Source organism: Protopterus annectens, chromosome 12.part0 (assembly GCF_019279795.1).
Source record: "Protopterus annectens isolate FY-2018-M chromosome 12.part0, PAN1.0, whole genome shotgun sequence".
NCBI lineage: Eukaryota > Metazoa > Chordata > Ceratodontiformes > Protopteridae > Protopterus > Protopterus annectens.
In genome coordinates this window covers 1,428,782,974-1,428,796,530 of record NC_056746.1, presented here as the reverse complement: position 1 = coordinate 1,428,796,530, position 13,557 = coordinate 1,428,782,974, and the positions used below count along the sequence as shown (strand labels likewise).

Here is a 13,557-nt window from a genome sequence, read left to right as displayed (position 1 = left end):
GAAAATGGATGGGAAACAGGAGAGACAAAAGTGTTTTGTATCCAAGATGATAGGAATAAATAATGAAGAAATTAATGAAGGAAAATTATTTTATGTTACAAAATTTTCACCTTTATCTGAGGAATTAACTAAAATTGTGAGGAAATATTGGCATTTAATTTATGAGGATGAAAACATAGGCCATCTGTTTCCAAAACATATAACTTTTTCATATAAGAAAGGGAAAAATTTGAAGGAGTTATTAAACTATAAAAAAGGTGATGAAAGAGTGAGTTTTTCATTAGGTACCTACCCATGTGGGAATTGTAGCCTTTGTGAGAAAGTTAGTAATATTACCAGGATTAATGGTATTACATTTTTTCCCAAACATCGTTTCAATTGTAAATCAGTGGGGGTAGTCTATATTTTGGGTTGTTCTTGTGTGAATGTATGGTACATAGGACAAACTAAAAGAATGGTTCGAATCCGCATTTTGGAACATCTAAAAGACATTAAAAATCATAATGAGATGAGTCCTGTGGCCAAGCACTTTTTTGAAAAACATGGTGGTTGCCCTAATAGTTTAAAATTCTGTATTTTGGGCAAACCTTTTTGTTCTGAAAGTGGGGATATCTATATCCAAAAATTACTGGAATTGGAAACTAGAATGATTCTGAAGTATAACACGCTGAAACCTTATGGGTTAAATTTGGAATTAAGTGTTTGAATTATTTACATTTATGTAGCTAATACTATAGCAAATGAATAATTTATAAAATATAATTTTTTTGTTTATTTATTTATTTATTCATTTATTTTTATTTATGGAGTTAGTTAATAATCCATTATGTATTTGATATGCACTGGGAATATAATATTATAAGGCACCTTTATAAAATTGTGGTTAGAAAATTGTATTTAAATATTTAAATAATGAAATAATGGTATTTCTTATACAAAAAAGGAAAAAAAAAAAAAAAGCCTCTGGGTTATGAACCTGTCCCTCCAGCAAGTTCTATTTATTTCTGTGCTGAGGTTCAAGTCCCTTGAGCGTGTGGCTCTAAGGGATTTAGATTTACTGAGGTGGAGCATGTCCATTAATTCTGGATTTGACATAGCTTTGTATGTCAGGCATAGATCGCCTCGAAGTAGGCGGTATGCAACTGAGTAGAGCTGGAGTTTTTTTAACCGAGCAGCATATGGTATCTGTTTGAGACCCTTGATCCTCTTGGTGAGATACTTTTGGGGTCTTTCTAATTGCTGCAGGTGTCAGGTAAGGTACATCCCAAAAGGGGCATTGTATTCTATGATGGGCCTGATGAGGGATGAATAAAGGGGCACGATTACCTCTCTTGATCTAGATGTGAAACCCTTCATGATGAGGTGGGCTATGTAGAAGGTCTTTCTAACCCCTTTGAGAATGTGGTTTTCAAAGGAGAGATTGCTATCAACTTGGGTCCCCAGGTCCCTAATAACTTTCTCTGTACTTAATGGGTTTCCGCCTATGTGGTAATTTGTGGGCACATTGTTTTTGCCAAAGGGTATGACTATACATTTTTTGGCATTTAGCTTTAAACCATGGCACTGGCACCAGTTATCTGTCTCTGTGAGACCTTTTTGAAGGATGTTTGTGTCAGCTGGAGAGTTAATTATGGCGCCCAGTTTGCAGTCGTCTGCGAACTTGGTGAGCCATAGTCCTCCCGCATTTGCCTGTACCTCGGAAAAGTATATACCGAACAAGAGTGGTCCCAGGACAGAACCCTGTGGGATGCCACTTGTGACTGGTTTCGAGTCTGACATGGCTCCAGCAACTCTCACTCTGTGGGTTCTGTCTTTGAGCCAGTTTGCGACCCATCTTGTGATGTAGGGGTTTATATTTAAGCTGGCTAGCTTATCTATAATGCCCGAGTGGGGTATTGTGTCAAATGCCTTTGCAAGGTCCAGATAGGCTGTGTGGACTACCTTCCCTTCATCTATGGCTTTGGTGACTGTTTCGAAGAAGTCAACCAGGTTCAAAAGGCAGGATCTTCCCTTGACAAAGCCGAACTGGGTAGGATCTAGTGTCTGTAGGTCCCCAATGTTTTTGTTTATTTTTCTCTCACATATACAAATAACATCCAAATAAATAAATATAATAAACAACAAAGACTTCCAACAATTAAAGCTAGAAACCTCAACTTGGAAGTCATGTATTAAGGCAAAAAAGGCATAAATACTAGTTTTTCCCTGTTGGAAGTTTTTGTTATTTTCTTATATTTCTATCTCTCTCATCCCTGTACCCAACCATCTAAAAAATAAGGTTGAGTTAGTCAAGGAATGGCCTCAGGGTTTGCTTTATGCTTTGCCCCATTTCCTTACATGACAAAGTTCATTCTAAAGGCAACATGTCATAGGATCAGGGTAATTCTAGTGGATCCCTTCTAACCCAGACAGGTGAAGTTCATGTGTAACCTCCTCTCAGGCAGACCCTCAAGATGTTCCTGTTTTACACTCAAACATTCAAACCGTAAGATTATAAACAGGTCTGGTCTACTTTCACTTATAGCCAATGATCAGTGGGTTTATGGCAGCTATTCTGTCATCTTCATAGAAGCCTTCTACTAAAAAAACTAACCAAGTGACAAAGGTTCATAATCTGGGTTTTGTTGCACAACATTAATCAGTCTTCAGCCTTGTCTCTACTATTCAGAAATGTGTGATGGTGGGCTATGTTATTTAATGATTAGAGGCAGGAGTTATCTTCTTTATCTTCTTTTAAACTCCATAAGGTCTTCTTGAAGAGATTCTTTCTTCTGCATCATCAGGGATACATTCCCTCATGGGAATTGTATTTGTTTGAAAAACTATCCCTTCCTCAAAGTTAAGGTTTTTGACATGGGAAAGGCTGTTTTGGTAACAGTAACTTCCATGGAGAAGAAATAATATAATAACCTGTTTTCAGATTTCAGTCCCCTTTTCCAATTTATTTTTTCTTATGCTTAATGATTCTTCACTTAAAGCATTAGGAGAGGTTTCTTTTTTGAGTGGCTTTTCCAGCTTTCAGTTATTCTTTGTGTATCTGAAGCATATGAATGGTTGAATAAACAAGGAGGTCTCATTCATGCTACTGAGAATTGCTTTACTCCAAACTTAAGGGATTTTGACTCCAAACTTAAGGGATTTTGATAGTTTTAAACAGTGGACCTTGCCAAATTCCTATACCAGACTATGGTTTAAGTTTCTATATAAGGTTTATGCTTCTTAATTGAATGTCTAATATATTAGGATCATTGAAATGTTGTTGAGGCACTTTTACCAAGGTCATTTTTAGAGTGGTTTGTGTAAACTTGGTGCCCTATAATAGTTTATATTCCTGTCGTCTTAAGCATGCTAGTGTGATGTTTTATTATTTTTTTGAATTATGACTTTTCATGTGTTTAGTGGTGGGTATCTTGGCTTATGATATTAATTTATTCAACAAAGTTTTTTTTATGTTAAAAAAAAAAAAAGAACAATAAAGAAGAGAATGGGTTGCCAGAGTCATGAAAAGATCATTCCAGAAGAGCTTTCACTTCTTCTGTCGACCTTTTCCACAATGTGTCCTCACTGAGTACTTTGCTAAATAAACACTGCAAAATGGACACTGCTCCCAGGTCCATTTAGCTGTGGTGATAAAAGGTACTTTTCCATAGACCAAACACGCAGGAAGTGTACCTAGTAACTCTGTCCTACACAATAATAAATACTGAATTCTTCTTAAGCATATACAAAAGTTATATTACACTCCAATTCTAATACAACAGTAGACACCTAAGATTAAATAACAAAGCCCTCTTGCAAGTCACCAAATCCGATACTACTGCTGGGGACTCTCAATACTTCAACAGCATCTCCAAATTCTGGAACAATATCCCTCACTCAATCAAAGTAGAGCATAAATTATTTTCAAAGCTCAGACAACACCTTAATAACACCTGGTTGTGTTAACCATACTAAGTCATAACCATTTGCCATCTCTTAACCAATGGCAACTTGTGAAATTCAAAGTCATCTCCTATCTCTATACCATCACTTTCCCTTTATCTCATATCCCTCTTCCACCTGCATCCTTAGCTCCCCACTGGAGACCACCCCACTGTATATGTCTCTATCTCTTTATCACCCCACTGTTCTATCACCTCAACTCACTATTCAGTACCTACAAAAATTCTTAACACATAACCCATCCCCTTCCACTACTACTAACCTAACTCCCACTAACTACATTCACTGTCTATCATAGCATACCCCATCTCACCCCACTATTATCTCTACCCCCTCTTGACTAATCGTACTTTTCCCATGCGTAACCCTGTTGTCTATTACTAAAGCTAATGTTCCTCTTACACCATCAGCAGCCTCTTGCTACCTCTATATCATCATACTCCCTACTCTTCCACTCACACCTTTACTCTATACTCTCGCATCCTACCACCTTGTGACATCCTTACTAAACTTTAATACTCCATCTTAAAGCTGGCTAAAATATTTATAAGTTCAGATCTGCCTACTCTTACACCAGACACAAAATTCCATACCTTTATTAACCTTGTACCTCACTGAACTATAATGCATTTTTCTGAAATTCAGTAATCAGTACAATTATACATTTGTCAATTGTGAATATTATGAGTGTAAATGGTGTATTATATTGTATTTTCATTTTAAAAAAGATCTATGCCATCGGACTTTCCTAGTCAACAAAAATAAATTAAAAAATGACATACTTACCTAATGTAAGATTGAAAGATTGGTTTCTCCAAAGCCAGATACAAAACTTATATACGTGCCATAATGCTGGATTTAATTAGAAAATTCAATCACTGTTAATCAACAGTCATTTCTCCCCTCTGTTTGGATATGGGAAGGTCTTGCTGGCTGAGTATATTCACTATGATATTGTTTGCTTGGTCAGAAACTGGTGAATATTAGAGAACGTCACTGGAAATCGTGGAAATGAGAAGATGCAAAGGTAGCCTGAGAATGCTGTATCCTGTGGCTGAGCATTTCTGGTGATCTAGGTCTTTGACGTTAATGACAAATGACTTTTCCAAGTATACCTACCATTATATAAAGTATATAACCTTTTCTTGCTTTGGAGGGTTGCTGGGCTCACTATAAGTGATAAAATAATCTCAGCAGTCTAGAAGGATCTTTGAGTAGAAGCAGTGTTTTTCCAGGTTCAGGGAACCCAGCTGAGATGGTTTGGGAACCTAGTGACCATACCCCTGGCTGTCTTCCATGACAGGTGTACCAGTCATGTGCCAGTAAAAGTAGGCCCTGGGACAGCTCTAACATGCCAAAGACATTCTGTATTCTCAGATTGTGTAAGACTTAGGAATTCAATAGGATGAACTGGGAACTTTTGCTTGGGAAAGGGGAAGTCTGTTCTCCCCAGCTCAGTCCTGGGTCCTCTCCTGTTTGGTATCTACTTCTCTGAAGTACAGGCCAACACAGAAGGTCTTTGGCTAATGAAGTTCGCAGATGACTGCAAACTAGGAGCCATAATCAAAACTCCAAAAGATGTGGGCATCCTACAAAAGGGCCATGCTGAGACAGATGCCTGGTGTCAAAGACATGGCCTCAAGCTCAATGCCAAAAAGTGCATTGTCATTCCTTTTGGTAAAAACTCAGTACCCATGAACTACCACATAGGTGGTAGTCTACTTAACACCAAAAGTGTGATAAGAGACCTTGGGGACACAGGTGGACAGTAGTCACTCCTTTGATAATCACATCGCCACAGTAGTCAGAAAATCCTTCTATGTGACACACCTCATCACAAAAGGTTTCTCATCCAGGAAAAAAGAGGTCATTGTTCCCCTCTACCCATCACTCATTAGATCCATTATAGAGTACAATGCCCCTTTTGGTATGTACCTCACAAGACATCTACAACAACTGGAAAGGCCACAGAAATACCTCACAAAGAGAATTACCGGCCTCAAAGAGATGCCCTATGCAAACCGTCTCAAAAAACTGCAGCTTTACTCCATTGCATATCGCCTACTCAGAGGTGATCTCTGCCTAACACATAAAGCTATGTCAAGCCCAGGGATTTTAGACATGCTCCACTTAAAGAAATCCCAATCCCTACGAGCTACACGCTCTAGGGACCTAAACCTCGTCACCACAATAAACAGAACATGCTGGAGGGATAGATTCCTGTCCCAGAGACTTCCCATACTCTGGAACAAGCTACCTATCTATATCAAACAAAGCTCCTCATTAGCACTGTTCAAGAAAAATCTTGATGATTGGATGGGAGATAGGAAATTCACCCCGGGGATCACTTCTGTGGCTCTGCTCGACAGTGGCACAGGAAAATAATTTTCTTGGATGGCGAAAGCCAGGGTACCTTTGGCTAGGCTTATATAGGCCCTAGGGCCAATAGCCTAGTACCTACCTATGAACCTATGAACCTATATATATATGTATATAGGTTTACTATCATAATTTCGAAGACAACTCGGTCGACCGCACTATGTTCGACCATGGATAGTCGAACACGGCAATGTCGAACTTCAAAAGCAAGCCTAGAAATGGGTTTTAACATGGGTCGAGATAGGGGTTCACTGCTATTGCTGAACTACAAACCTCACCCCTATCTTGACCCATGTTAAAACCCATTCCTAGGCTTGCTTTTGAAGTTTGACATTGCCATGTTCGACTTTCCGTGATCGAACATAGTGTAGTCAACTGATTTGTCTTTGAAATTATGATAGTAAACCATATATATATATATATATATATATATATATATATATGTGTGTGAGTGTGTGTGTGTGTGTGTGTGTGTGAATATAGGCAGCCATATGTTTCTTAAAATTGATATTTAATCATATAAACTAATCTTCACAAAATAAGCAAGTTGTGGAGAATTTGGGCATTTAACTATATACCAGGTTACTAATAACTGAGTAATGCCTTTTAAACACAGAGACATTGGAAATGTTGCCTTCAGGACTGTGAAACTGGACAATGTATCCTGCAGCAGCGGGGCACAAAATAACCTTCCCTGAAGTACTAGGATAGTTATTGTTGACCAACTCCCTAAACTAGCCATAACCCCCTACATAACTCACTGGATTGCCAGCTGGCTCGCACACGACTATAAATTGGGAACTATCACACATTGCCCCCATGACAGTAACATCTTGCAACAGGGTCTAACACAGACAAATGACTGGTGCCAATGCCATGGATTAAAACTTAATGGCAAGATGTGCATTAACATGCATCTTGGGAACAGGTCCACCCAGTTTAATTACTCCATCAATAAGACAGCCTCTAAGAGCTGTCCCAGAAATTAGAGATTTGGGAACATATATATAGACAGTAATCTGGTCTTTGGCCAACACGTAGTCAAGGTAGTAAGAAAATCATTCTATTTTGTTCAACTTGTAAGGGTATGTCATCCGAGTGCAAGGAAGTTAGAGTACCACTTTACTCATCCCTTATCAGACTCATCATTGAGTACAATGCCCCTTCAGCAGTTACCTGACCAGGCATATGCAACAGCTGGAATGCCCACAGAGGCTCCTCATCAAGACAGCCCAGGGTATTAACACACTGTTCTATACAGATCATCTTAAAGCCCTAGCTCTATACTCCATCTCCTACATGATACTGAGAGGCAATCTATGCCTGGCATATAAGGCATCCTCACATCCAGCCCTGATGGAACTTTTGCATATCCGCAAAATGAATAACACCAGGAACACTAGATCCAATTACTTAAACTTTACTAGCAACACAATCAGAAGATGCTAGTGAGAAAGATATGTCTCAAAGGATTGCAATGCTCTGGAACAGACTCCCCAGCCATGTGGAGCAAAGTCCATCCCTAACCCTATTCAAACATAACCTTGACCATTTGATGGGAAACTGAAAACTTACCACCAGTCTAGCCCTCAAGTCTCTGATAGACATAGGCCAGCAGTAAATATTCCCTAACCATCATACCTTCCAACTTAACCTTTAGTAACCTCTTAACTAATATACCCCTACAAATAGATGCCCATGTTACATGGGGACACAATTGGTTTAGGTTGTATGGCTAGGATTATAAAGGCTCTGGTGGTCATTAGCCTAGGATATACATATGAACCTATTAGGACTAATGCTTCTTGTACCACTGGAATGTGGGGGAAATGTTCGCTGATGTGGTGGGATAATGTTTCCAGCAGCACTTGGATATGGGGTAGTCTCCCCTGCAGCACTGAAATATAGGATAATGGTCCCCTTAAAACTGAGAAACCGAATAGAAGAAGCCAAAAAGGAGAAGGAATAGATGTATCCAATATATTTCCAATATGAACGCTTTATTAAAAAACTGCGTTTTCGTCTGATAATAGACTTCATCAGATATAACAACCTTAGTGACCATTTTCCATTCCTTATATACTCATTAATTATTCTATATCCAATCATAGCTCTCCATCATTTTTAAAAATTAACAAATCAAATTCCACGTTTCTTTAAAATCTCATTAATATGTTATACATAAAAACATGTATTCCTTTATTTGAATAAATCTGTTAAAACTGCTTTCTCCTTAAACACTTTAAAAACTTTTTTACATTAGTATCATCCATTGATTTTATATATATATATATATATATATATATATATATATATATATATATATATATATATATATATATATATATATACACATGTCCGCACAATTCAGATGCATTTATTGAATTTGACTCCACAGTGTTATATAAAAACCTAAATATAAGGCAATGTCCCTGCAGCACTGGTATATGTGTAATGCTTCCTGCAGCTCTGGAATAAGGAATAATATTCTGAACAACATGGCTCGGGAAATAAAACAATATACCCTACAGCACTGGAGTACAGCATAATGTTCCCTGCAGTACTGGTGTAGGAATAATTCTTCCTGCACCACTGGCATATGGGTAATGTTTCTTACAGTTCTGGGATAGGGAATAATATTCTGATCATCACAGTAATGTGTTAAATGTTCTGTGCAGTACTGGGCCATGGGACAATGTTCCCTACAATATTGGAAGATAAGTATCCTTCCTTACAACAATGATATTTAAAATTGCATTCACTGTATCAGTGGGCTCTGGTATAATTTCTGTTGTATCACTAGATACAGTAGTGTTTCTTACAACAAGAAAGAAATGGAATAATTTTCCCTGCAGTACTGAGATATGGAGTACTTTTTCCTTTAGTACTGCAATATGGGGGTCATTTTTTCATAAAGCCATGGAATGCAGAATAATATTCTCTTTAGTGTTGAGATTAGAAGTAATTTTCCTTGCAGCACTGGGATATGTTACCTAATAGGAATTCAGAGTATTCGACCTTCTTAAAGCATGGGTGCTGTATCACCTATAATTCTGTAGTTTTATCCATGTGTGTGGTACCTGATAGGGTAACACCTACTACACTATTTCTGCTGTCTTGACAAGGTCATCATGCCTGATAGGTTAGCATCTATGAATTCTTTACACCTGTCTACAGGTCAACTGCTGAAGAGGGAAATGCCTACTGAATGTGGCAGATCTCTACTTGGAAATGATGAAGACACTACACATTTTTATACACATTTCAACTTCAAGTTTATAAGCCCAGTAGACTCAAGTCTCCCTTTTTAAAGGTGACTTTGATGTGTTTGCTCAAATGGCTTGCTCCAAGTTATACAGTAAGCAAATGGGGATGGGAGCAATCAAATGTCCTCTTGGCTACATGAATCACCTTTTTAACACTTCACAACATTAATCCGCTCCACTAACTTGCAGACATTATTTGAGTATCATAGTTAACATATATTTTATGTTGTTTCATGTCATAATTTTATGTAAGATATGTGCTACTGTTCCTAACAGCACTGAGATATGAGGTAATGTTCCTTGCAGAACTGGGATATACAGAAATGTCTCCCACTACACTGAGATATTGGATAATACTTTCCACAGTAGTGGGATATGTAGTAGTGTTCCTAACAGCACTGGGATATGAGGTCATATTTCTGCAGGACTAGGACATACAGAAATATCTCCAACAACACTGGAATATTGGATAATGTTTCCTACAGTACTGGGATATGTGGTCTGATTCCTAACAGCATAGGGATATGAGGTAATGTTCCCTGCAGAAGTGATGTGTGGTATAATATTCCATGCATCATTGAGACAGCTAGGATATGTGATAGCATTTTTTGCAGTGGCTTCCAGGGCTAGCGATTGTTACTTTGCCTAGTGGAGCTTATAGCTGTCTACAAAGTTTCCTTGTCTGACATTCACTGTATTAATGAAGTACCACAGAACTGCATTTTTTCATTAGTCCTGTGACAATCAAACCCAGTAATTGATGTTAATGTTGCCATGTCTGTCGAATGGAAATTAAACTATATTAGTTTATGATGCTTGGCCTTTTCTGTAGATCAGCTATAGTGTAGCAAAAAACAGTAGTCTGAATTTCACATAATGCAAATTAGGAACCCTTCTTTATGATACTGAAGAGCAAATTACTAGATACTTCAAAAACAATTACCAGTCCATCAAACGTATTGCTTACAGGGAGAGATAGGAAAAGTGAAAATATGAACATAGAATATGCCAAAAATCTGCACATTGTCAATATGAAATTTATTGTTTAAATGACGGACATAACATACCAACTAATGTGTTTGTGTTATGAGATCATGTTGCCAGTGTACACATGCATTTAGGCCCCCCCACACACACACACACACTCACACACACACACACACACACACACACACACACACACACACACACACACACACACACACACACACAAACACTTCCTGTAGCAAGGGTAGCAAGGCAGGAGTTGCAGAGCTCAGAGATCTGCCATGAGGGAGGGAGACTCCACTTGGGGAGGGGTGGGCTGTTTCACAGGTCTGCACCCTACCATCCGACTCTCACTGAAGGGGAGTAAATAGACCAGTTGTGCTATGTGGACTGGGGCTCTTGCCTAGCCTGGGGATGCCTATTTCTCATCCCACGGAACATATGAGCCAACTGGCAACTGGTAGAGGAGTGGGGGAGGGGACAGAAGAATGGAATTCTAAAATATATAAACATTTTTCTTCAAAGTGAACAATGCAATGTATACTACTTTTTAACATTCAATTATTGATCAACTTTTCATGAAAGCATTCCGGTCTGTTTGCAGTTTTTGCAAGAGTGAAACTTAAGAATAATCATATTCTTACCATCTCCTGAAAGCAAGTTCTGTCTTTGTAAATATATAAATGATGCAGAATTTTTAAAATGATACTAAGCCAAGATGAATGTGAAATAAAATTATATGTAAAACCTAAGCCGGCAGGATGTCTGTTTCAGATGCTAGTTATAAAACAAAGTGAGATACTGAACACTATTTAATAGCTGATTTATTTAATTATTGTTTAATAATGATAAATATTATATATACATAGTGAATGGTTAATAAGCGCCGTGTGACTATAGTTATAGCAAATATTTGCCTAGTTTCAAAAACATTGGTTACAGCCTTCCAGCAAAGCTATGCATACACAATTGAGGAGCTACACAAATGCATTGCTCAAGACCTCAATCTCCAGTTCCACCTTTACCACCTGCGTCACCTTGTGGACACAGAACTAGAAGTGGGTGTTTGCATTTCATTTTACCACCTCTACACTAAACAAATATCTGCTTAATATTATATCTGATTCACTGAATGAACTATCTGTGCTTCAAATTCTTGCTTATTCTAGAGTTTCTTACTATATTTATACCCCAAGCTATCTTAATAACAAGTCTAAGACATTAAAAATAACAAATCTAATACATTAAATTCATATTTGAAAACTTTAAAACATTATTACTAAAATTAATCATTCCTTTTAAGAAACCAGTGCTTAAAAAATAATAAATAGTATTTAAAGTCATTCTTTTCATTCTGTAATTATTAAAAATTACAAATGGCGAAATCACAAAGGCTTAAAAAATCTTAACTGAAAATTACCCTCATGGGTTCATCAGTAAATCCAGCTTTCCTTGGTCTGTCTGCACGCCTGGTTCTAAGAAGCTGTTTGGCTTGTTTTTCAGTTAGAATTGGAGAAGCATCTAGATAAACAGAAAAATCCAAATTAAGGTGAGTTTACATAGGAGCATAAAAGGTTTATTCTGCTGGTGCATGGTAAAATCAATCTTAACTGACTTTCTCTCTCTCTCTCTCTCTCTCTCTCTCTCTCTCTCAGTAGACAAAGTGTTCTTTCATAAAGTTGTGCCCCAAGGGATATCAACTTACAGCAGAAATGACCAAAATTTATAAATGGCTTAAGTTATTTTTCTTTTTAAATTAGAACAAAATGTATATGCTCACATAAATAATAATATACCTGAGACTTTCTTTACATGTATACAGAGATATAGAGCTACATAAATCCTGATGAAAGACAGACAAGGGGATATTTTAATGAGCCACATTTCTTTAGATTTTCCATATGTTTAACTGTGTATTACTGCTATTTATAGATAGTAGTGCTTTACAGGCACAAGCTAGCTTCAAACTCAGATGCTGTCAGAAAACTTTGCTATCATAAAACAGCAACAACCACTCTTTATCTATTAGTTACTTTTTACATTGCTAGCATGAAAAATCAAACACCACCCCCTACAACTGTTTTCATATTGTACAAATAGCAAAATAAGCCAACATTTACCTGCAGAATGATAAAATATCCAATATGTTTTGAGTACCATAAAGTAATATCAATCTTAAACTGATAAGAATACTAAACTTGTTTAATACATCCATAAAAATCAGTGGAGTAATATACAAAATAAAACACTAACACTTGTTTAAATATTTTTGAGGAATTGCCAGTATAATAGAATGCAGTTTATCATGTGACCATGAATTAGTTCCATTTTTTTTCACTTAAAATAACAAAACTCCAATATCGTTTGTAATTAGTTTGTAGTGCTTCTGTTACTTGAGGTAAACTGTAAAAATAAATGCTTGCCTGTATACTAACCTAGCAACATTCAGCTAAAGGCATGCATATTACTTGTAATGAGATGTTAAGAGATTTTGATAATCATTCATTTCCACTGGATGAAAGATTAAAAATCATAAATATGTATATGAATAAATGTTCACATTCTTACCTGTCATAATGGTCACTAAGACCAAACAGAGGCACAGAATTAAAATGTTCTTCATTATTTTTCTTTTACTTGGGTTCCTCTCTTGCTGCTTCAAAATTAGTAGTACCCTGGAAAGTGCAGTGTCCTGATTTAAACAGCTACAGAAATCACATGTTTGTGGAGTCAGTGGACCAATCTGGTTTGAAGAAGCTATGAACACATCTGCTACCTTTTTTTTCAGTATTTATGTCTAAAAATGCTTTACAACCCTCATTCAGCAGAAGAAAAACAGACTACCTCTGTGCTGTAAATTTACTATCACTACTACAGTGATAGTAACTGTAAAGCACAGAGATAGCCCTGTTTAAAGTATGTTATTGTAACAGTAAGATTAGGTAAAATGATATACTCTAAATCAGATTTGTAATTATATAAT

General features: G+C 37.0%; 1 protein-coding gene across 1 annotated transcript in view; it reads right to left on the bottom strand.

The window, feature by feature from the left end:
• The window catches only part of CCHR12.PART0H17orf67 (chromosome chr12.part0 C17orf67 homolog), an 83,011-nt gene extending 69,656 nt beyond the window's left edge, over positions 1 to 13,355 (bottom strand). The window contains exons 1-2 of the mRNA XM_044090578.1: positions 13,143 to 13,355; positions 11,995 to 12,095 (exon numbers count right to left, since the gene is read on the bottom strand). Of these exons, the coding sequence (XP_043946513.1) occupies positions 11,995 to 12,095; positions 13,143 to 13,197 (156 nt within the window). The 5' untranslated portion in view covers positions 13,198 to 13,355. The remainder of the gene's footprint in view (positions 1 to 11,994; positions 12,096 to 13,142) is intronic.
• Positions 13,356 to 13,557: the final 202 nt, after the last annotated feature.